General features: G+C 53.1%; 1 protein-coding gene across 1 annotated transcript in view; it reads right to left on the bottom strand.

Annotated features, from left to right (window-relative positions):
- The window catches only part of DLL3 (delta like canonical Notch ligand 3), a 36,573-nt gene extending 18,172 nt beyond the window's left edge, over window positions 1–18,401 (bottom strand). The window contains exons 1-6 of the mRNA XM_072980168.2: window positions 17,939–18,401; window positions 16,717–16,974; window positions 13,423–13,480; window positions 11,986–12,243; window positions 7,751–8,112; window positions 1,272–1,488 (exon numbers count right to left, since the gene is read on the bottom strand). Of these exons, the coding sequence (XP_072836269.2) occupies window positions 1,272–1,488; window positions 7,751–8,112; window positions 11,986–12,243; window positions 13,423–13,480; window positions 16,717–16,974; window positions 17,939–17,998 (1,213 nt within the window). The 5' untranslated portion in view covers window positions 17,999–18,401. The remainder of the gene's footprint in view (window positions 1–1,271; window positions 1,489–7,750; window positions 8,113–11,985; window positions 12,244–13,422; window positions 13,481–16,716; window positions 16,975–17,938) is intronic.
- Between the last annotated feature and the right edge of the window lie 6,007 nt (window positions 18,402–24,408).

The following is a 24,408-nucleotide window of genomic DNA, read 5'->3' as shown; positions in this document are numbered from 1 at the left end:
CCTTCCCCTTGGGGGTTCTAGAGGGAGACACGGCAGCAACGAAGGGAACAGGTGGCGTGGGGGTCCTTTCCACTCCTTGCTTGGACCCAAAGCTACCTGAGGGCCTGGGGCTTTACTCTGGGGTTTGTATTCTGCAAAAGACTGGGCAACCCAAATGTCATTGCAGTGGAGCCACAAACAGGGAAGAGTTGAAACTGGTGACCTATCCTCATGGGAAGGAAAGAAAGAAAGGGAACGGGAAGAAGACTCTGCCTGGTCTCATTTCCTTCCACCCTGTCTCCCTCTGCAACTTCCAAGAAAAGCTATTGTAGATAAGGACAGTATGTCCCTTTCCTTCTCTTACCCCTCCTGCCTCCAAAGGAGCAAGACAAACTTTTCAAGGAGGAGGTCATCTGAGGGTCCAAAGCTTACAGGAACAAACCCTGGGGGTTCAGGTATTTGATGTGTCAAAGCCTTCCACCCCTGCCCACCTGCCAGAGGTAACCTTTCACAGCACCTCCTGAGTGAGTCCACAGCCTGATGTGAACTGGGTTAGAGAACAGGAGCACCAGGCTCACATGTCCATCCACCAGCATCTTTCCAACATTTTCCTGGCCATCTCTGCACACAGGTCCAGCTCTTATTGTTGAGTTTCTGTGCACAAGCACACAACATTCACAAAGAAGTGACAGACAGCAAGAGTTGCCAGACTGAACCACAATGTCAAGAGCAGCATCCACCGCCGCCGCAGCACCCGAGACCTCAGAGGTGCAAGACGTGGCTGCCAAAAGCCCTGTCGCTGCAGCCCTTTGCCTAGTTCTTGCAGGAAGGACTTGAGAGGCCCCCCAAAACCAGCTCATGGGCCATCAGCGCATGCAGTGCTGTCTTAATTTCCTCCTGCCTGTGATACTGTGGGTTGTGCACAGGGGATACAGAGAAGCAGCCTCCTCTAAGAAGGAAAGGACCAGAGACACATTTTGGGCACCACGAGGTTGCTTCTGACATGAACGACAAAGATCACAACAAGCGACGGCTGATGCTCCCAGTCGTTTGAGTTGCCCTTTTCCTCATGGGCGATGCTGAACATGCTTTTAAAAAGATGCAATTACTACAATCCTCTCCATGCGCGTGTGTGCAAATACACCGCAGATGCAGCCCAAGGCACCCCAGAGTGACTGGCACTCTCTCGTCAACTATGCATGTATAAATTCCCCACTCCCACCCACTTGACTGAGACTCAAAACCCCAGACATGATTTTTCTCGTCTACCAAATAAGAGAAACGGCACCTACTGTTCAAACAGGGATTGCTGCTGCACCGATCTATCTTTTTCTCGCAGTTGGAACCGTGGTAATTCACTGGGCAGTGGCAAGTGTAGCCTCCTAGGTGCTTCTCAGCACAGGTCCCACCATTGAAACAAGGTCCATCCGCACAGGTCATGGCGCTGATCTCGCAGTTCTTGCCGTAGAAGCCCTGAGGACAGGTGCATCTGTAGTCGTTCTCCAAGTCCTGCGAAAAGGACCAAAGGGCAGCCAATCAGAGCTTTTTTGCATGGCACAGAAGAGAGGGAGAGGCCATCCCCTGGCTTTGCACATGGGATTAGATCACCAGGAAGACTGACCAGCCTGTCCCCCAATGGGTGCCAGGGGGGCGGCTTTCCACACCTCACCTCTTTCTGCTGGCAGTGGCCTTCCTCCCCCCACCTTTTCTGTCTCCTTATATTCCACTTTTTAATTAGTTCATAAAGCTGAGGTTAAAGCCTAGCTTTCATTGCTTTGCATACGTGGCTATCACTGCTTGAAAAATTGGGGTGGTTTTGCAATAAAATTAACATTAGGAGATAACTATATAGGTGTCTCCACAAGACCTCATCTGTTAGATTCAGTCTGTGAATCTGCCTGCTTCCTGCAACAGGAATATCCATTTCAACCCTGTTTACTGTCAGTAGCAGGGATTTTTCCTAGAGCTTCTATATCAGCTGCTCTCAAGAGTAAGATTACATGCAGCTCCTGGTTCTGTAGCCAGTCTCTTGAAAACATCACTTTGTTACCTTACTTCACTGATGCAACCCCCCAAAAGGGGGGGGGGTCCTAGATTTGTAGCTGAACTTAAAAACCCCAACCCTTTAAACATTTCACATGCAGAAAAAGTGGACTTGGGTGAACTCGTAGTTACTCTATAACAGCACTTGCCGTGTGTCTGGCCACTCAAACCAGCCTATGGCTCTTCCTAAGGTGACACATTCATACACCAGGGCATATTTTTAAATGCAGCATGATTTAGAGACCAGACTTCATGCCGCAAATCAAAGAGGTCAAAGCTGGAAAGATTGCAGCTTTGGGGTGCATCGGCTGTAGACTGACCAGAACATAATCCTTAGTGAATGGCTATTCTCTAATTGGGCACCTGTTTAAAATGTCAGATGCTAGCACCTAAGATTCAACAGGCAATCTCAAACAGAAATCACAAAATCATCAGCTGGCTTCTGGACGTGCTGGGCTCCTTCCCGACGGCCGCAAGGGGGCAGGCGTTCTGCACCTCCGAGGAGGCTCTTCTTATTTCCCCGGCCACTGAGCTTGCACAGAGGCCACCCCTGCCCTTGTCTCACTGAAGCAGCCCTCACTGAAGCAGCAGAGAGAAGGCGACGCAGGCGGAGAAGACGACAGGAGCAGGAGCTTGCCATTCGCCTTTCTGCAAGGCAACTTAGAAAAGAGAAGCTCGGCCAGCTGCCCTCTTTAAAAAGCGTCCCGGAGTGAATCAAATCCATGGTCTACCATGCGTCTAAGCTGGCTAAGCCAGTGAACTATGGTTGCCTCAATATTAGCACGAAAGCCCACTTGCAGGTGGAACAAGAAGATCCGATCAGTGGGGACACTGCTGTGACATCTGAAAGCAGAGAGATATCTGCCGCATTCCACCTCTTCTGGCTCTGGAGCTGAACGATGAATCAAAAGAGACATCCCTGGGGGAGGGATGCGGTGTGTGTGTGCAGATAGGTCCCTTCATGGCGGAGCCTGCAGTGGAAGCATTTTGCAAGTGCAAAAAGGCAACCAACCAGACGGCAGACCTTTGACCAGAAATCAATTAAAACCAGTTGCAGGGGCAAAAAAGCCCCATGGACGCAGACTGTCCACTGGGTGCAGCAGGAACCAAGGCCCCCCCGAACAACCAGCAATAGGCATAGATCAGTCAAATGGGAGAGCCAGTGATCTTCACTCCATTCATAAAACTCTGTCCCACAATTCAGGAGTGTTGGTTCCAGAAGGTCTAAGAATGCGATGGGGCCCCTCTGCACATGGCCCAGAGATTGGTTTCACAAAATGGTAATCTCTCAGTTGATGCTTCAGCAGCATATTTTCTGCACTGGTCAGTTATTGCATGCAATGTGTACTATTCTGAGGTTGGATGGATCCTTTCCCTCCCTGAACAAAGGTGGGCAGCAGGCTCCTGGCCCCACTTCTGACATGCTGCATTCGATATTCTTATCTGTGCCTCAATGGCTTGGTTGCAGGCTAGCCCTGTCCTTTGACAAGGATAGTTAGGCTCCTGGTGGCTCCTTCCGTTTCCATTCATCTTCCTCCTGTCAGCATCCCACTCCCTGACACATGGAACCACTGGCAACTCCCACTTCCTGCCTGTATGGCCACCTCAACCTCTCCGTAAAGCTGGATTTCCTATTTTCTCCTCTGCATTCATGACCTCCCATCTGCCGCCAAGAAATCTGCATTCCCTCGTAGTCCTCATATCCAAGAACTGAGCAGAACTGAACTCTTTCCCTTTCACCCAGTTCCCTGCCCACAAGCTAAAGCATGGCTTTCTCTGTTGTCTCCGCTGACGCTCTGACAGCCCAGTTGTTTCACCCTTGTGGCATTTGTTCCTGATGGTTTCAGACTTCCAGCCTCTCCTTTCTAGCCTTCATGCTCGTTTCTAGCTTTGCTTGTTCTTCCCTCCCCTCCTGCTCTATCCTCTTCCGTACCAACCTGTCTTTTCTGAATTCAGCATGAAGATGCCATCACTTTTTATTTTTGCCTCCCTTTCCCTCTAAACTCTTCATTCCCCTCATCTTGGTGTCCTCAGTTTTTGCACATACATATAGAGCCATTTTTAAACACTGCAATAATTCCTCCTCCCTCTTTCAACCCCTCCCCCACTTACCTTTTCTTCCATGCATCTACTTTCCCCCCTCTGCCCTCCCAATTCAAGTCCTATTTTCATTTCCTCCCACTTTTTTCTCTTAGGCACTGTTAGCTGGTAGTCCTGTGCTTCAAGGACTCAAGTATAAATGCAAAGTATCTTTGCTGTTTGCAGCACAAGTGACTGGGGGGGGGGGCGCCATTCCCGTTGTATAGCCAGGTACTAGCTAGGAAAGGTGTTGGAGCTTTGGATTTGCTCTTCTTAAACATGGCAAGAGAAGCTGGCTCATAGATCTGTCTCTCTACCACCTCCCAACTCAATGCATGGCAGTGTCCTTACTGATGACACTGAAAAGTGCACCTAAGGAGACCCTTCGAGTCATATGGACGGGCTTTGCAAAGAGGTTGGCTACCAAGCCAGGCCTACGACTAAGAGATATGCAACCCTCTCTTGTCTGTGACTCACTCCACCCGTGGCTTCCACAGAAGCATTCTTCTCCAACTGAGCTTCCGTCCTAATAGCTCACTAGTCAGGGAGAACAGGCTTGTGTGCTGGGAGAAGGGATGAGATGGTGGAGAGAACAAGGTCCTGTAGAGATGGCACACCTGGGCCATTGCCCTTGCTTGAACAGCCCCTTTTGCTCTAAGAAGGCACTCTTGCAAAGCTCCTGCCACCCCAAACCAGTTTTTTCACATAGTGCTGCAACCCATGCAAACCGGTTCCCTGTCATCCTAAGCAGGAACTCTTAGCCTAGCATCCAAGTGATAGGTTTTTTAAAAACTCTATGTCTGAAACATTAGATGTAACAGTTCCTTCCCCCCAAGAATGCTACAGGTTTTCTCCTCCTTCCTCAGGACAGAAAAATAACAGGACTTAGATAACTGCACAAAAATTGTTTGCAAAATTGAACCACCACCACCCTTGGTTGGGATGAGCTGAACACATCTGGGAGGACCGTCTTGAGAAATCTTTGCAGGGAAGCCGACAGCCAAAGCAGCTTGGAAGGGTCCAGGGATGTCAGGACACTCAAGGTCTTCCAGCAGGGGGCGTCCTTTACTAAACCTTGAGCCCTAAGATTTCACCCTCACACTAAGAACTTACCGGTGGCTGAGCTCCTGTACAAGACTTTGGAAGGTGGGGGGGGGGGCAGGGGGGAGAGGCCCAAAGCAAACAATTCTGCAGGTGTATATGGACAGACTGGAGACTAGTAACATTAATTCAGTGTCTGAAGAACTGGATTTTGACCCACACCAAAGCTGTACCCCCATCCCCAGAGACCACACCTGCTTATGTTCCTGTTAAGCTCCATTGAAGTGCCGTAGAAACCGTTTAGGTTTTTTAATACTCTTCACCTAAGCACGGCGGTCACTGGCACTTCTCTCCAGAACATCTTCACTGGCTCAGCCCAAGTCTGCCACCTGAACGTCTCAACAAGTCACCACCCAATTTACCTGGAGGTTCATGAAGATGAGGCAGGCCGGGATTAGACAAGAGGAAAGCAGGCCAAGAGGCCACCCAGATTGCGCGCGTTCCACTTCCCATGCTCCATTGGGGTGGGTCTTACCCAAGAAATCCAGCGACTTGGTGGGCTTTTACTCTCTTGGTACAGACTAACAAATGCATCATCAGGATTGACTGCAAGGTCATCCAGGCTGTGCGCATGTCAACTAATTATGAAGAGAGGATGTGCGCCATTAAAATGAAAACCAAGCTATTCTGGTGGTTCTGTATGGATAATGCCTAGTTTCTGTGTGGGGCTGCAAGGCTCCCCACGACTCTTTCATCTGTCAGCGTTGGTGTTATGAACAGCATTGTTCAAGAGGGTCTTTGGGGTCCCACATGCTCGTATTAGGCAGACCAAAGAAGGAGGCCAGGAGCGCTCCAGACTTTACCAGACAGCCATGTTTGCTGCAGAAACACCAACTGCTGTACAGGATGCAGAAGGAAGTTTCCTGAGAGTCTCAGACTTGATTAAAAAAGAAAAAGAACATTAGTCCCTAACCCTCACGGTTGAGAATATATGTTTGCCAGTGTGCAGGCACCGCCCAATGAAATCCCAAAAGACAGAGAAGCTGCTGAATTAGGGCTTTAGTGATCATAGGCGTGTACCTCTGTGCCCCGTAGCCCCTTCTTGCCCCTCCCTGTGCACAGGAGAACTGAAGGAGATGGATGGGCAAGAGTGTATGTAAAAAGAATGGAGACACCGAGTTGGCATAATGTGGCAGGATGCAGCTTAGCTTCTCTTAGCGCAGATATCTGGTGCATAATTACCTTGATGAATTTTGTTTCAAACACATCTTGAAGATACACTGCAGTGCTCCCAAAAGCACCACCAGGGCTGCAAATGGTGCCACCTAGCTTAGCTCAAGACCTTGCCAGGGAGCTCTGCGGGCACATTTCACATAAAAAGGAAAATGGTCTGTGCAGAAATGATGGAGGAAATAATGCTGCTTTCTGCTTTCTTGCAGCCTTCTGTCCAGGCAGGCCGTTCCCCACCTGCCAAAGAATATCACAGCCCATGGGACTTACATGGAAATACACACAAGAATTTTCTTCTTCTTCTTCTGAAAGGAGAAGCAACTCTGCAGTGGGTGTGGACACCCTAAGGAAGCAGATCATAGCTTGATTCTGGCAACATCCATATTGTAAAAGCAAAAGCGTGCTGCTTATGTACTGAAGAAAACCCTGTTTTCTCTGCCTTTTAGCTCTTCTTGCAAGTGAGGAAAGCAGAGGAGGTGAAACATGCTACGGGAAGGCTAAAACAAGGATTGGATCTGGCCACGTCCTTCTCCCCAAGGCAGCCTGGGCCAATAGTGGACAGGACCACTGGCCCATGGTAGCCGCTGCCCAGATCCTGAAAGGATATTTCAGAGCGGTCACAATATTAAGCAGCTGCAAACCACTGTTCAAATGTGAGCTCAGATATTGCCTCCAGCACCAGGACAAGCACCTTTCCCACCCTCCCCTGTATGATAGGCCATATCCAAGGATGCAGAGGCTGAGATAAGAGGGTCTACCTCTAGGATAGCAAGACCTGAAGTGCTTGATCGCTCCTGCAGAAGATGAGCTCTCAAGGTGTAGCACATGCTGTCGTAACTGAACCTTGGACACTTCAGGCCTCATCTATGTGGGGCTCTCAATGGAGTCGCCCTCTCCAAAGATAATATCAGAGGAGAGAGAGAGAGAGATTTCTGAAAATCTTAACCGTCTGTCCCATTGCCTGGCTCCTGTGGGCAGGAGTCAGGAATCCCAGGTGCTGGGGCCAAATCCGGCCCTCTGGGCTTCTTTATATGGCTAAGTTCCTTTCTTCCTGACACCATCCCTTGCTGGCTTCCCATCATTTATACAGACCTGAAACACACCCACCCACCACCAGAGTCCCAAATTCCAAGAGAGTGGAATGCGTTTCCCAAGGCTAAGTGACTGGCAGTTAAGAGTCTGAAGCCCAAAATGTGGCCTTATTTCTGTTCCACGATTTTGCTTCTGGTCCAGCCCATCCCTAGACTGCAGAACACCCCCCCCAAAAAAAGTCTTTCCTCAAGCTAAATTCTGCCTTTGTACTACATAACAATTGAAGGGCTAGGAAGGAGGTGAGGAGAGGGACAGGAAGTTTGAGGGGGGAAGGTGCAATACTGACATTACAGCTGCCTCCGTTCTTGCAGGGGTTGCTGTCACACTCATTCGTCTCGATCTCGCAGCTGGTCCCCGCAAAGCCAGCCCGGCAGGTGCAGGTGTAGCTCCCTTGGCCTGTGTTGGTGCAGGTGGCGCCATTCTTGCATGGGTGGTGGTTGGTGCAGTAGTTGAGGTCCTGGTTGCAGAAGAGCCCGCCCCAGCCTTCCTGACAGTTGCATTGCCAGGGCTGTGCACAAGTGCCGTGAAGGCAACCTGGGTAACGGACACACTCCTCGCACAAGGGCCCTTGCCAGCCAATCCGGCACTTGCATTCCCCAGGTTTCTCGCAGAACCCGTGGCTGTGGCTGCAGCCGGGCAGACAAATGGCTGAAGAGAGAGTCAAACAGAAAGAGAAAGAGAGAGAGAAAAAGAGAGAGAGAGAGAGAGAGAGAGAGAGAGAGAGAGAGAGAGAGAGAGAGGCCAGTGCTGTTGCTGTATATATTTCACGCATCACACCAACATCTGGCGCCTGCCACTGCCCCAAACAAAAGGCCCACATGCCACCCAAAAAGGCGAGCCACCACAGGACAGAGCCTGGCCAAGCTGGAACACGTGTCTCCTTTTCATCTCTGGCTGCTCTCCATTGTTCCTTGGGAACAAAAGCGGAGTGTCTGGTGAAAAAAAGAGAGTGGGGGGATTGCCCCCCCCGACCCACTTTTACGAGGGGGCCTCCTTCCCAGCCGAGGCACACCAGGCAGCGACAAAAGGCGGGCTAGAAGTGCAGGGCCGGCTTGGCCCTGGCTGGCTCTCTCTCTCCCCCTCACCTTTCCCCTTGGGAAGTTAACCAGCCCTTCCATATGCCAAGCCTCCGAGGGGAAGCTTTGTGAGGCAATTAAACCGTTGCGATTAAAGGGGCTGTAAAAGGAGGGATTCCTCAGGCCTGGAGCCATTTCCATGGAGACTGGCAAGGCCCACGAGGGCTGGGACGGTGTGCCTTTCAGCCTGCTTCTCTTCCCTCTGTTTTAAGGTACTGGGAAGGGGGAAAGGCGTGTGTCTACTTAGCCCTTGCATATCTTTCAACTTTAACGTCCTGAACTATCAATCTGCAGCTGCAGCCCATGACTACCATCCTCCCTGATCCCAATGTCTCAGCAAAGATGGCCTAGTTAGAGAAGAGTCTGCCAGGAAACCCACCTATTTGCTTAAGGCGACCGTCCACCATCCTCAGTGACAAAAGGGGAGGAATGCCCAAAGCAGCATGAAATGAAGCCATCTCCCAGAGCATGGATTTCTCAAAACCTGTGTCATCAGATCAGGGGGCAAAGTCTTCCTGCTCAGAAGGAATGACTTCCTGGATAGTCTGCGGTCAGATTGCTACTGTTTGCATCCCCTCGGGGGAGCAGAGGAGAAGGGGATGAAAGAAACCCCACCCACCCCTGACTGAAAGGGCTTATTTTGCAAAGGGCCATCTGGCCAGTTTGAGGCTCCCCCATTTTCCACTGAGAGCCACTTTGAGAACATGGATTATTTTGCTGGACCAAACAAGCTGCCCTCCAGCTCCAGCCAGCCAGCTCAAGAAGGGAAGGAGGTTGGAAGTTCAACTTCGGATCTGAAGAGGTCTTGTTGAAACTGAGGGGCACTTCCCCTCGCTCCTGTCAAGCAACCCTGTCAAGTCCTACAACATTTGCAGGACCCATTTGTTGTTGCTGTTTAGTCATTAAGTCGTGTCCGACTCATGAGCCCATGGACCAGAGCACACCAGGCCCTCCTGTCTTCCACTGCCTCCCGAAGTTTGATCAAATCCATGCTGGTCCCTTCGACCATCCATCTCATCCTCTGTCGTCCCCTTCTCCTCCTGCCTTCACACTTTCCCAACATCAGAGCCTTTTCCAGGGAGTCTTTTCTTCTCATGAGATGGCCAAAGTATTGGAGCCTCAGCTTCAGGATCTGTCCTTCCAGTGAGCACTCAGGATTGGATTTCCTTCAGAACGGATAGTTTTGTTCTCCTTGCAGTCCAGGGCACTCTCAAGAATCTCCTCCAGCACCACAATTCCAAAGCATCAATTTCTCAGCAGTCAGGACCCATTTGCAAGGCTCCAGATGCCATCACCTCTCATTAGAGAGGCCTCAGAAGCAACACCTGTTCTGAAGGAGGGCAGGAAAGCTTTATTGCCTCAACAATGTTCTAATCATTTTGTTCTGGATTCAAGCTGGAATACCAATTTCCTAGGACAGCTAAAAACCAGTTGCTACTCCTTGGACTTTTGAAAGGCCCACCTGTGGCCATGAATTCTGTTGGTTAATTATGAACGGTACAACATATTGAATCTGCTGTCTATCCCTGTCGGTGGGGAACCTGCACACCTTGTAACAGGTAAAATATGGGACATTTCCAGCCCCTTTGTCACCACTGCTCATAATTGGATAGATTTTTAAAACCTGCTTTCAGACTAAATGTTTCTTACCTTATACTAAAGATCTTTCCATTTTTCATCCTATTAATTATGCTACTGAAAAAGAATGACTCCCTTCCTCCTTTTTGCCAGAATTCATTTCTTGAGACTGACTGACAAGAAATCTGAACCCTCCTAAAAGTGAGGATCCTAAATGTCCCTCAAAGAGGTGTAAACCTAAGTCAACAAACTTCTTCCTGATCGCTCTGATAATTATAATTTGCCAATGGCAAACAAGATAAATTGCTCTGCAGCGTTAAAGAGATCGATAGACATGTGTACACTTTGTGGTTTCTTTACATTTTGTTAATGTCATTAAAAGCTCCGGCATATCCCAGAGGAAACACAAGAACGGGCAAAACAATTCGGGTTTTGCTATGATCCCAAACATGGCACACCTCCCCTTTAGAAGGCAGGTGGCTCCTGCAAGTTAGCAAGATCAGGATATTTTGACTCAAAAGGAAAGCATGGTGAACAACATAGCAATGGACTAGTAAAGGGGCTCCCAACTGCAGATGTTCTTGGACTACAGCTCCCAGAAAGCTGTGCCAGGACAGCTAGCATTGAAGGCTTCTTTCTGGGAGTGTTCATCCAAGAACCTCTGCGGAGCTGAGGTTGGGAACCACTGGATTAGATGGGTCAGACCATCATGCCCAGCATCCAGCCCCCCCCCTCACAGTAGCCACCCAGCTGCCCCTGGGAAACCTGCCAGCCAGACATGGGGGCTACCCATCCTTCCTCCACCCATGAGTGGACTGTAATCCCATCTTCTAGTCCAGCCCTTGCCCCCATGAACTCGGCTACTCCTCTGTTAAAGCCACGTAAGTGTGGGGGCTCCCACATCACATCCTGCAGCCCTGAGTGCTTTATCTTTCTTTTGCATCGCATACAGAAATAATTTCCTTTTCTTCTGAAGCTCCTGGAAACTGTTTCATTTTCAATTCCTTCTCAGCAGAGAAAAGGATCAAGTTCACAATGAAATCCCCAAAGAATTTACATGGGCACAAGGAATATTACAGTAAAAATGATGTGCCACTATGTTGATTCAGTTATAGCAATCTCTTTCAGGAATCTCTATTGTTTGAGAGTCGTTGTCGTTTAGTCGTGTCTGACTCTTCGTGACCCCCACGGACCAGAGCACACCAGGCTCTCCTGTCTTCCATTGCCTCCCGGAATTGTGTCAAATTCATGTTGGTTGCTTCACAGACACTGTCCAACCACCCCATCCTCTGTCATCCCCTTCTCATCTTGCCTTCACACTTTCCCAACATCAGGGTCTTTTCCAGGGAGTCTTCTTTTCTCATGAGATGGCCAAAGTATTGGAGCCTCAGCTTCAGGATCTGTCCTTCCAGTGAGCACTCAGGGTTGATTTCCTTTAGAATGGATAGGCTTGTTCTCCTTGCGAGTACTTTTGGAGAATCCCTGGGGTGCATTTCCAACCTCTGGCTCCAGAGCCAGCAATCTCACTGAAGAGAAGCCCATCAATCCATGGTGTATGTTTTTCTTCAGCCAGATATTCATTCGACTGAGTGTGAAATTGGAGTGAGTGGTAATGACTGCATTTGTCTTTGATTGATTTCTTTTGATGCCTGCTTCCCAACTACATGACAGGAAAAGTGATTTTTGAAATTGCAGGAGGGTAACGCCTTTCCCTACCTGCCCAGCCCTGTCGCCACAAGGTGAGCCTTACCAGAGTCCAAAAGCAAGGGGACATCCTGTGCTACACCTGAGAAGGCCAAGGGAAGCTCAGCCGCTATCCCGCCCCTCCAGCCACAGCCGCCTCCCCTGCACCCTCATGGCTACTTACGCTCGGAGCAGTACTCGCCTCGCCACCCTGCTAAGCATATCCGGCCGCCCAGTTCATCACATGTGTAGTGCCCAAAGGTATCATCTCGTGGGCGGCAGTAATCCGAGCAGCTCTCCCCATAGTAGTGCTCATCGCAGGTGACGTGGTAGGAGTAGCGCAGCTCACTCTGGTCTCCCAGCTGGACGTCTTGAGACCAGTCCTCGCCCACAGCCAAGCGACGGCGTGTAGCCAGACGGCTGATCAGCCGCTGGGCATCGTCTGGAAGGAGGGAGAATGACAGTTGGGCAGGGTTGCAAAGCTTTGGGGAGGGGGCATAGGAAGAGATCTACCAGCCAGGAATGAGGGTTAAATCTCTGAGAAGAAGAACGAAGGGCATTCCACACTGAAAGAAAGCGACACCTGTATGAAAGCAGGCACACAGAGTAGTCCTGGAGCAGCTGTTCAGGAGGATACCTTTTACCTGTGCACTCTTCAGATGTTCATGGTACTTTTCATGGGCACAATAAAAAGGAGGATGGCATAAACACCAGGACAGGTACACTGTGCTCCAGAGTTTCTGTCGCTTCCTCCTAAAAGGCACATCAGCAGGACTGAGGTCCCTGGCCCCAAAAGATGTGTCAGTGGGGGGCTGCCTTCTTTTCCCAGTAACCTTCAGCCTCACGGCTTTGCATCAATAAGATCACGACATCGCTTCCACCTGTCCTTCTTGAGGCAGGCCAGCGGTGGCAGGGTAGTCTGCCAGAACTGCCTGGAGGCAGTGAGGAATCAGGCTCAAGCCAGGAAGAGTGGAGGGGCTGTTGGCCACCCGAGGAGCAAACACAGGGCGCAACCTGGGCAGAAATGCCCCCCCCCAAGGTCAGCCACGGAGTGTGGGTGTTCTTTTGGATCCTTCTCCTTCTGGAAGGCCAGGTGGTGGCAGTGGCCAGGTTCAGCTGAAGCACTTTCTTGAGGGAAAAAAAGACCTAACCACAGGGAGGCATGTCCTAATCCTTTACTGTGACACATGCCCTTTAAAAATGTTGTGAAAAGACAGCTAGGGCAAAATGTGCCTGCAAGACAGCCCACCCCATGTGCTTCATAGGCCTCCAGCTTATTTCTGGGCACAAATCAAGCTCCTGGTGTTGACCTATAAGGCAATGAATGGTTTTGGGACAAGCTATCTAAAGGACCGCTTCCTTGCAGGTGATCATCATTGGGGAGCCTGAAGAAAGGATGGATGGATGGAAGGGAGCGTTTACCTCAAAACATGCCAGGCATAAAACGCCACTCGTCCATTACAACACACCCCTTCCAACACACACACATATAGTGGGACTCTAGCTACTCCAGTTATTTGGACTATAATGCCAGCCAGCATTATCTGCTGGTCATATGGCATGAGAAGGTGTCTCTAGGCAACCTTTCCAACATGTTACTAACCTTTTAAGCAAACATTACCTGTGGATGGATCTCCCGAGTCAGCCCTCCAGGATTCAATGATGAGGGAGAATGTACCCTGAAAGGCCGAGAAACAGAGAGGCGGCAAATGAGGGACTTGAGGTGGTGGGGCAGAAGGAAAGAGGAAAAGGTGGGCAGATATGCAGGGAAGTTGCGTTGGGTTGTCCTTTTCTCTTCTGGGGTGGTGGAGATGCAGTTCTGTGGGTTGGTCATTTTTGGGGAGGGGGGTTGTGTGGTATCTGCCGCAAGCAACTTCAGGCAGAGCCACCATCTCCGTTGCGAGCATCCATCCCAGCCCTCGATTCCACCTCACAGATGACAAAACAAAAGGGTGAAGCTGGTCTGTGGGAACAAGACACTAAAAAGGGGGATCCTTGGCCTTTCCAGATTCTGGAAGGTAGCCTAGAAGCTTTTTCTTCAATGGCATCACCACTGCAGAATTTCCGCTTTGAGACAAAAACTCTGCTGGCAATGATGCCAAATCCACATTTATTTTCCATAAAAAACAAGTTTTTTTGGGTGGAGCCATTGGCTTTGCCCTCCCATTGTTGTCTCCTATGCCAAACTGTATTACTAATGATTAATGAGGAGGTCAGTTTGTGTGGGAAACTAAAGTTCCCACTTTAGTTCTCTCTCTCTCTCTCTCTCTCTCTCTCTGGGGAACAGAGCAGGACCCCATAAAGGAAAGCTTTTCAACATTGAGATTGTGCTTTGCAACCTATAGGCATATTCCTGAAGCAGCTTGAAAGAATGGCACCCTTAACAAAAACACACATCTATAGTTCCACAAAAGCCGCTATGGAGTTGCCTCCCTTCTGGCCATTAACTAAAATCCAAACTATTTTTAATAAACTGTGTGAGGGAGGCGAAAAAACTCCTTATTTTTAACTTTCTCTCATCTGAACACACACACACACACACACAGCCCGTGTTGTCAGGTGCCACTGCCGCCCCCATCTTCTGTATCAAACAGCTTTCGAAATAAAACTGAAGTGACTTTTCTCCTCAGGATTGTTTTGTCTTTGCTGTTTGTTCAGCTTTGGTCAGATGGGGGGGGGAGGGCGGGGGGGGGCTAAAGGCTCAAAGCCCACCACATCCCGGTCACTCCCAGGGCTTCTGGGGCCCAGCACCCTGAGGCGCGACTTCCCCTGGAGCCAGGCCTCCGGGACTGGTGCCTCCTCCCACGAAGCGGGTCCCGAGTGGGCGCGGGTGTGCTGAAGGAGTGGCATTGGCTTCCTCAAGGGGGAGGGCCCGCGGAGGGGAGGGCAAGAGGGGCTGGGGCGGGGGGGGGCCCTTCCCCCCCCCAGCAACCTCAATGCAGCTGAGGAAAAGGCAGAGGCCTGCGCTTGGGCGGCCACGTGCCCAGGAGGGCCACGGCTCCCCTGCCTTTCCGTGGCAGCTGTTGGTCCCACGGGGCGTGAGAGGCAGGCGGCCACAACCACCAGGAGCCACCATCCAAGCCTTTTGCCACACAGCTCCGGGAGGGGAGAGATTTCCCCCCCTCAGCCCCCCCACGGCCCCTGGTTGCCTCTCCCAGTGGGGGGGGGGGAGGGGAGGGCCCCTGACAGACGGTTACTTTGCTACCCTCACTTTGGGCCATTCTTGAATCAAGACTTAACCTTTTTTAAATGGCCTAATTAACAGACAGGAATGTTAAATCCAGCAGAGGATTCTGGGGGTCTTTGAATTATCATTAGGCTTTCCTTTTGAAAAGGAAACTCTGAACTTTGAAACTTTGACAATTCTGAGGTAAAATGTTGGCAGTTTGAATATGAATTACAGAATCATAAAAGGACAACAATAATAAAACCTAGGATTAAAAACCCCCAAAGCACTAACAGTTGTGTAAGAGTGGCTGCAAGCTACAAGTTTATTTTTTTAAAAGACACTTGATAATCTTGTGACACCAAACACCACGTACTCTGCCCAGCAGGCATAATGTGTGTGTGTGTGTGTGTGTGTGTTTTTGTGTGTGTGTGTTTGGTGTGTGTGTGTGTGTGTGTGTGTGTGATGGCTATAAAGCCAATTACTATTCAATGAGAGACCAGAACCCATATCTCTGAATTGGAAAATTAGAGAACAAGTCCTGAGCAATTACTCTCGGTTTTACAAAAAGGGAAGCTGTCACAACAGATCCCAGATAACAAGACAGTCAGTATGGTGATTCCCTTATCTTGATCTAAAATTAATATACAAGAGGAGGAAAAATAAAATAAAAATTAATGTGAAGAGGATCCAGGGGATAAGTTACTGAAGGCAGCTTTATATAACTGCAAGCATTGTCATGTATCTACCTCTGGAGGACAACTCAATGTATTCACCCCCATCTCCCTTTGTGGCTAGAGTTTGTCACAAGGCATTATTTCCTTCTGCTTGACCAAATCAAACAAGCTGGTCTTTCTTTTAATAAAACCGTGGCATATCACCTCTCTCTTAGGGCCACTATCCCTTCTAAGAACTGAAAGCTGCCCTGCCCTGCCCTGCTAGAATAAAGCATCAACCACCACATTCAGATTTGGAAAATACCCTCCAATTTCCCCACATTGGCTTCTGTGCCCCCTCCTCTCCCTCTCCCTGGTGCCATGATCCCCAAGGGATTTTGGGAAACCCTTCTTGGCTCTGAGGAAGGCTGTTGGCAGCATGGCATGGGGTGGGGGTGGGAGGGGAAAAGAGAGACAGGAATCCAGAGTGTCCTGGGTTTATGGAAGCAATCCTGTGCACGCTGAGCGGGGTGCACCCATCACCCCTGGCCACTCCTTCCGCCCACAAAGGGCTCCAGTGCCTCAGCTGGGCACACAGCCCCTGCAACAACCTGCTGCCTGTCTGTGTGGAGCAGGGAGGCTATGGCTGGAAACTCTTCCTAGGCCTAAGCCACTCCGTGGGGTTCAGAGGAGGCCACTTTTGGGGGACCTGCTGCTGGGGAAGCTCCCCAGAAACATCTGGCTGAGCTCTGGGCTGTTTTCTTCTTCTGATAAGGGCTCAAGGGGGGCACCAAGCCTGGAGGGAGAGCAGAGTAAAAAAAGGCCGGCAGGTAGACCGAGTCACCCAACAAGTGGGCCCCTCTCTCTGCCAGAAGTTCCCCCCCCCCATTTCTTTCTTCTAGGCATAGGCTTAAGCTTAGAAAGCAGCATCCATTGCGCCCGGAAACCGCAAGGAAGCCGTGAGGACAGGGGTGAGAGAAGCGACCCAAAGAAGCGCCAAAGGGAGAGAGGCTTCAGAGCCACTTGGGCGGGGGGGGGGGGGGTTCGATGCTCAAGCGGCCCCGCGGGGGCGCAAGCTTGGGAAGGATCTCACCGGCCACTTGAAGTGGAAGGGGACCCGGATGGGCCGGCTGGTGGCCACAGCACGGCGATGATCAGCGAGGACCACGTCGCTCAGGGCGGCTCCAAAGGTGCAGGGCGGCTCCGGGGACACCACGGCCTGGGCGTGCTTCAGGCAGACCCGGAAGAAGAGGCGGCAGGGGGGAGCCCCGCGGGGGGGGCACAGGCTCCGAGGGCTGCTGCTCGTGGTGAAGGAATGGACCTGGAGCTCAAAGGCCCCCGCCTGCTCGGCCTGCCGGAGGAAGGAAGGAAGGAAGGAAGGGAGAAAGAAAGAAAGAAAGAAGGAGCCCCTTCAGTCGCTGGCCAGAGGCCCGGCCGCTCAGCCTGGATTGCCCGGGGCCAGCTCTGCAGGGGGATCCCCTCGGGGGTGGGGCGGGGAGGGGGGGGAAAGGAAGGCGTCTTCTCTAGAGACCTTCTTAGGGGGTCCTTCTTAGTGAGGGGCTCACAGACAACTGGGCAACACTCCCCCCCCCCCGGCCACAGAAAATGGTGGCTTCTCCTCCGAGGACCCGAAGCCCCTGCTCTCCCCCCCCTGCTCCGCAGCGCTCAGAGGCCGGCTGGCGGGCCCAAGAACACACGTGCACACGCGGCTCCCGAAGGTGCCCGCTCGCTCGCTCGCTCGCCCACCCGCCCGGCCGCCTCCTCCTCCTCCTCCTGGGGAGCCACTGCGGAGCGCGGAGGTGCCGCTGCCCCGAGAGCCGAGCGCCCCCGGCCGCCCTCCCGGAGTCCAATGGGCGCGGGACCTCCAACCCGCCCGCCGGCCGGGGCGCCGCCCTCTCCCCCGCCATCCCCGGGAGCGCCTCCGACGGAAAGGGCTCCCCGGAGGCAACCGGGACCCCCGCCTGCCCAGCAGCCGCAGCCTCTCCGGGGCCCCCGCCCCGCTCACATGCGCCTTCCTCGGTCCGCCGGCGCCACTTTTCCCGGCTGGAAACGCCCCCGCCCCCCCGGGCCCGACCCCCCGGCCCGACCCGTTAGGCTCTCCGCCCGTCGGGGCCCCCGCCCGCCGCTGGGAGGCCGAAGGCGCCAGGGCCGGACCCCGCGCCCGAAAGGGCCGGCAGAGGGACCGCGGGCGCCCTGCGGAGCCCCCGCTACCCCGACGGCTGCGCCCCCCCGCCTCCCGAGGAAGCCTTGGCCGAGCGCGGGCCTCCCTCCTCTTCTGCCGGCGCCCCGTCCCCGTCCCCCCCCCCGCGACTCACCGGCGGGACGCCGAGCAGGACCAGGAGCGCGCCGGCCAGGAGGCGCACCGGCCGGGCCATGCCGGACGCGCTGGGCTGGGGGACCAAGAGCCGCCTGGCTCCCGGGCGCCGCGAGCAGGCTAGGCAGGGCGAGGCGAGGCGAGGCGAGGCAAGGCAGCCGGCGGGCTCCTCTGGGGCCAAGCCGAGCGAGCACCGGACGGGACGGACGGGACGGGTCGGCCGGCCGAAGCGCTGGAGCCCTCCCCGGGAAGAGAGCGGCGGCCGCGGCGGCGGGGCTGGCGGGCAATGGCGGGGGCGCGGCGTCTCCGGGGGCTTTTATGGGCCGCGCCCGGGGCTCCGCCTCCCGGGGTCCCGGAGGGGGGGCTGTCCCTTCTCGGGAGCCTCGGGGGAAGGCGGGGCCGGGCGGGGCCGGGCGGGGCGAGGAGGTAAGCGGCCGGACACCTCGGCTTCCCGCCTGCTTCCCGCGGGGCGCACGTGCTGCTTCTCCCCTCCCGGCCCGCGCAACAGCCCGGCCAGGTAGGCCAGGGAGCTGCTGCGTCTGCCTGGAGCCGCTTTCCTACTTCTTGGGAACGTTTCCCTCCCTCCAAGTCAGGACAGGCGGCGCAGAGAGTCGGGACCGCCAGGCAGCCCCTAAGAGTAAAGCCAAGAGATCGTCGTCGGGGGTGGTGGTGGGGGTGGGGGTGGTGGTGGGGAATCACGAAGCACACTTAGGAAACGTCCCTCCGGAAGAGCAGGAGATGCGGGGGGGGGGCAGCGGAGGAGGGACAACACCTGGCTTTGCAGGGAGAGGAGCCCAAGAACTCCCGAGATGGGAAGTCCTGGGGAGGTCGGCCAAGGCCGGAGCCCGAGCAGCAAAGAGGCAGGAAAGCGGGGCGCATCCAGGGAGCCCGGCGGCAACGGCCTGGGGAAGGCCTGGGGCGGAGAGGTGTCCCCCCCGCCCCACCCCCAAGGAACCTGGCAGCGCGCCTGGCGGGCCCGCTTGTTACCAGCAGGCTCGGCTCCCCCCGGCTTTTGAGTGACCAGCTCTGCACAAAAGGCGGCCGGGTCTGCTCCCCCAACCTTTCCTTTTAAAAAGTCCAGACTTGCTCGAGAGACAGGCAGCTGCTGGCAAGCATTTTGGGTGACTGGCTGAGGAGGATCCCGCTGCACGGGGGTGGGGTGGGGTGGGGTGGGGGTGGAAGGCATTTCTCTCTGAGAGCAGAAGGACCGGCCTCAGCTGTATGCTAATCGCCGCACCTGCCCGCTCTAAAGTCTCCCTCACCACCACACACACACACACACACACAGTATGCCCGGGTGGGCTGCCTCCCCCTCCTGCTGGTGCATTTAATTCTGCTTCAGCGCTGTCTTGCTCTGACGGTGGCAAGAGGGGACCTCGGTGATGCCTGCCAGGCCTGGACTGCAGAATTGGAAGGATGACTTAGATCGGGAGGGGGCCAAAGAAGAGACACTAAAGGGAGTGAACTGAGAGGAAGGAATTTAAAAAAAAAACACAAATACAGAAAACTAGTATGCTTGGTTGTGTAAGGAGACCTGAAAAGTGCAGATTGTTACAGCTGATCATTCAAAGTAATGTAGAAGGGAGCAGAAGAGGAAGAAGGAGAAGTAGGTGGTGGGTGGGAGGGAGGGCCTGGGAGAGGAGTGTGGATGCAGCCCCAGGCCTTTACTCCAGAGTCTTTCCACTCCCAGAGTATGACCCGCCGTGTCCGGGTCCAACCTTCTGGTAGGATCCCCGAGGTTGCCTTTGACTAAATCAGACGCTTGAGGGCCCATGCATCCGGCCCTTGACCCAGGGCTGTTTTCATCTCATCTTTCTTAGTAGTTTGAAGATAGGATCCTGACATGGCACAAATTAAATGCTGGCCATTTGTCTTAAATTAAAAAACCCCAAAAGAAGCTCCTCCACACTGGGAAGGTTCTCCTGCTGCAGGAGTGTGTTTTGGAACCAGCAGAAACCGGGGAGGAAACAAGAGTCATGGAGTGGAAAGGACGTTCTTGGATGGGAGCAGGAAGAGTTTGGTTTGTAGCCGGCCGAAGTGGAGACAAAACTCAAGAGTTTGCTCTACAAAACCCAACAAAACGTTGGCAGGCCTTCTGAGTGACAAAGGCAAAGGGCCCCGTCCTTCAGGGGCTCAGGATTGATGCTCAGTCGGATTCATGCTCAGTTACCCAGCTCCGAAGTCGGGGCCTGCAAGATGCTGGGAAAACTCTGAGGGGACACCCAAGGTAGGGGTGCCTTGTTAAGGTGGATCTCCAGAGTCCAGAGGGAAAAACCGAACTCATGCCCCAGTGGGTCTGGACTTCCTCCCCCTTTCCGAGGGCCTTCGTGGCTTTCCCAGGGACCTGCTTTCCTGGGGCTTCTCGCACTCCCTCCCCCCCCCACATGGGCCAGACAAAGGTGGCAGAGGCAACAGGAATGGTGCTAGAGGAGGAGGGGGCCCCCCTGCCCCCACCGGGTGTGAAATGCCTCCCCTTTGCTGAAGGAGGGAGCAAGCAAGCCCCTCCCCAAGAGGAGGCACACTTTTTCACACCTGGACACATGGTGGAAAGTGGGGGAGGGGGAGAGGGAGGGGGAGGGGATCCGCCCTCGTGGATTAGCAACACAAAAAGCACTCCTGCACCACCAGAGGAAAGAGGCACACGCGCACGTGCGCGCACACACCCACCCATCCCTGAGCATGGAGTAGGTGGGTTAGAAACCAGGACAAGAGGGCCTACAAACAAGGGAAGGAGTTTCAAACCAGATATATGGAAAATGGGGGGGGGGGGAAGAGAGGAAAGGAAAGGAAGTGATGGTGGTAGGAAGAAAGGCCAAGAGGAGGTGGGGTCCGAATGTCTCAGGGTGGGGGCATTAAGGAGATTTATGCCATGAGAGCTGCGGGGGGGGGAGGGGCAAACAAAGGCTGCCAGTGACCAAAGAGCCCCCGTGTTGTGTGCGATCTCCCTCCAAACTGTGCTTTAATACCTGGGTGCCAGGGAGAGAAAGGATGGAGCAGCCTTCCTCGACCCGGAGTGCTTCACAGCGATTGCCCCCCTCCACCTATCATTCCCAGCCAGCACTATTGACATGGGATAATGGAAGTTGTAGTCCAATGGGTGTGGAGGGTGTCGTGTTGTGGAGGGCAGGCTCCCTCGCCACCCTCTTGCCTTCTGTGGGGGGGCGCCCCCCCAGGGCCCTTCTGCCAGCTGCTTTCAGCAGGAGGGATTATGGCACAGAATGGGGCTCCCTGTCTAATCCAGAAAGGCCCCTCTGATGGATGGAGCTCCTCAATGGGCAACCCCCACCCCCCAAATGCCACCCCCCCTAGTTGGCATCAAAGGGGGAAAGGACGGGCCTCTCGGGGAAGCAGCCAGGACTCCTTTTCAGGGAACTGGGCATTCAGAAACCGGGCATCGCCGTCTGGCTTCCTTTGCCACGCTCCCTGTAAACAAACATTATTATGGCATTAAAGAAAAGAGGATGTCAAAATATTGGCTCAGCCACCAGGAAGGCCAAAGAGAGAGGGGCAATTAACTCCTGAAAAGAAATGGCTTTTCTTTTCTTGTTTTTGGTAATGGGGGTGAACTGAGAGAGGAAAAGAAAGCAGTCCCCTCTTGAGAGAATCCCCGCTTGGCAAAGAGGTGCCAGTGAGGAGCGAATGCCAAGCAGCTGTGGCTGTGTCGATATTTTAGACAGTGGGCACCCCCCCCCCCGCAAAAGGGCCCCCTCAGCCATCGCCTGTGCGGGCCAAGCGAAGGGGCACCTGGCGGCCACTGCCCCACGCAACAGGCCTCCGTGGATGTGGAACTGGGTGGGCAAGAGGCCGTTGTAGGTACCTCGTGGCAGGTAACGTGGGTTCCCTTGGAGCCGAGCCGAGGGCTTTAAACAGGAACCAGAAACCAAGTGGCTAGATACCCCTGCGCCCGCTTCTGAGTTTTCACTAGATTTTGTTTCAAACCAAAAAGCTTCCTGGCTCTTTCCAATGCCAAGGCATAATGGGTGAAAATGCTTCGAACACTACTGAGTAAGAAATACAGGTCTCCCCAGGTCTTTCTTTCAAGATGTCTTGAAATTACTTGAAGCATGGAATGATCTGTGGGTCTGAGAGGTTAGGGCTTCAGTTCCTCACAATTAAACTTACGCTGTGTCATGTTAACTTCTGGTGCCTCCATCCCATGTCTGCCGAAACAGCCAGCTGGGTGCTTCTCCTGCGCCCTGTCCTTGTGCCCAGTGAAACTTCAATGTTTGTCGCCGTCGGCTCATAAGGATCCCAGGCTGCGCATTGAAACAAGGCAAGACCAGCACCTTGACTTGTGGTGGAAATTTAAGCGGTGACTCCACTTTCTCTTTCAGTTACACCTCGGAAGAAAAGGGTGGAAGAGGTGTGGATTTATCAAGGAATATGAACACCTCCACTTGCCAGTGTTTTTTTTTTCTGGAGGTAACCCCCCCCTTTCCAAATCCCTCTCTCCTGTCCTGTCCCTTCATCACAGGTCCGAACTGATTTATGCTCATGGCGCTGGCTTTAAAAAAAACAGTCCTGCCAGCTGCTGTCAGCCATGGCTGTTTCCCCATCCTTTACAGCCTCCCTTCCCTCCCTCCCTCCAGCCTCCTGTTTCCCCTAAAATTAGCAAACACAAAGGGTGGGATGAATGGGGAGGGGGGAGAGTAGGGATCCATCTGTGGAAACACTCAAAGGTGTGAGTGTGCAGCCTTGGAGCAGAATACCTTTCCCAGCTGGAAGCCGTGTGGATTTAGGGGGAAGGTGCTCTTGGCTGGAGAAGGTCCCCTTCCTCTGGGAAAGCAGGCACAGCACAGGAGGCCTGGCACTCCCCTCGGCCTTAGAGGTCACAGCAGAACATCCATGAGGCCATCAAAAGTCCAAGGGAAGGGAAGAAGAAGAAAGAACACACCACCTCTTGGAAAAGGAAGTTTGGAGGGGTAGTTCCCTCAGGGCTGGCTTCCAGGAGGATGCGATCCCACGTTTGACAGCATGAGACAAAAGACTGAAGAGAGAGTTGTAGCAGAAAGAGGGATGCTGGTCTTGCCACCACAGGTGGTCCACGTGCTTGGGCAGCCGGGCAGAGCCCCTTGAAGCCAGAATGGGGGGGGGGGGTCCACTCTGGTGTACCAGAGTCATACTTTGGGCTTTGCATGCAAAGAGGCTGGTTGCAAAACAAACAAACAAACCAAAAACGAAAAACCAAAACCCAAAAACGTGCTGTTAGAAGGGAATGTAACCCAAAGAAATTTGTTTTAAAAGACTGGTCAGTCTTAAAAGCACCACACGACTTGCAAGGGCCAATCCAGACATCAGAGTGCCTGTGACAGTCCTTACCATAACGCTGTAAGGTGAGCTTTTGTAGATCAACATGCACTTCCTGAGCCACAAAAGTTCCACACAGAAATAAAACTGCTAGTCTTTAAAGGGCTACACCCGTTGGCATCACCCTATTTTTTTCCCTTCCTCTTTTTTTGCCAACATGCTGACTGAGACAATCAAAGTTACCTCTTTGGAAATCGGGCTTTTTCAGTACATCTGAAAACTGGGAGGTGAAGCCTGGCTCTGAGCCACAGCAGGGCAGAGATCAACAGGTAGAGAGTGTGTGGAGGATCTGAGCCAAAGGAGGAAACAGGGACCGAATCCTGCTCTGGGGAAAAACCAAACCATACCAAACCAAACAAAACGCATGAATGGAAGGAAATGCTGGCTTCTGGTCTCCAGCTTGTCTGTTCCAGCAGCTTTGGGTCTTTGGTGACTGGGTCTTATTAGGCGGGGGTGGGGAGGGGAAGGGAAAGAGGGAGAGAAAAGAAGTGTTTTCCGGACAAATAAAAAACAATCCCCAACAAGCTGCGACGGATAATTGTAGACAATATTGTCTCATGGTCTTCCTGCTATTGAAAACTGGGGACGTGAAACCTCATCTTTGATTTATCTGTTCATTTGCTTTCCTAATGATAGATATCCCACTTTTCCTGTAGGCCATTCTTTTAAATAGCCCTTGGCACCAGCTTTTTGCCCTCCCCCCCCCCAAAAAAAGAAAAAGAGAGTGAAATTCTGCACCAAGAACATGGCAACAACACACCCACACTGTCGCTTAACCAGACATCCACCAGCAAATCTGCATCTGAAGTGTGTGTGTGTGTGTGAAATGGAGTGCCTGGGAGGGGCTCATATTTCTCAGTGATCCGCCCCTCCCTCCCGGCACCAATCCAGTCCCTTCATTCTCTCCTGGGTCTTGAGAGTTTGTCAGGACCTCCTTTGCAGCCTTGAGAGAAACAGCTTTAGTATTAGATCTATGGGTTCTGTCTTGTTTTTTTGTCCTTGCCTGTTTCCACCCACCTGCTTCGAGGCAGGGCTGCCAGTCCGGGTCCAGAGGGTCTCTTCTGGATGCAAAAGCTTCCGGGTTCTCCCCAGGGGGTCTCCAGGGCAGGGCTCGGAAAGGATCCTGCCTGCTGCCTTGGAGAGACCGGGCAGCCAGGCAGAGGG

This window comes from Pogona vitticeps, chromosome 9 (assembly GCF_051106095.1).
Source record: "Pogona vitticeps strain Pit_001003342236 chromosome 9, PviZW2.1, whole genome shotgun sequence".
NCBI classification, from domain to species: domain Eukaryota; kingdom Metazoa; phylum Chordata; class Lepidosauria; order Squamata; family Agamidae; genus Pogona; species Pogona vitticeps.
The sequence above is the reverse complement of the archived record's forward strand: the minus strand, read 5'-3'. Positions and strand labels throughout refer to the sequence as shown.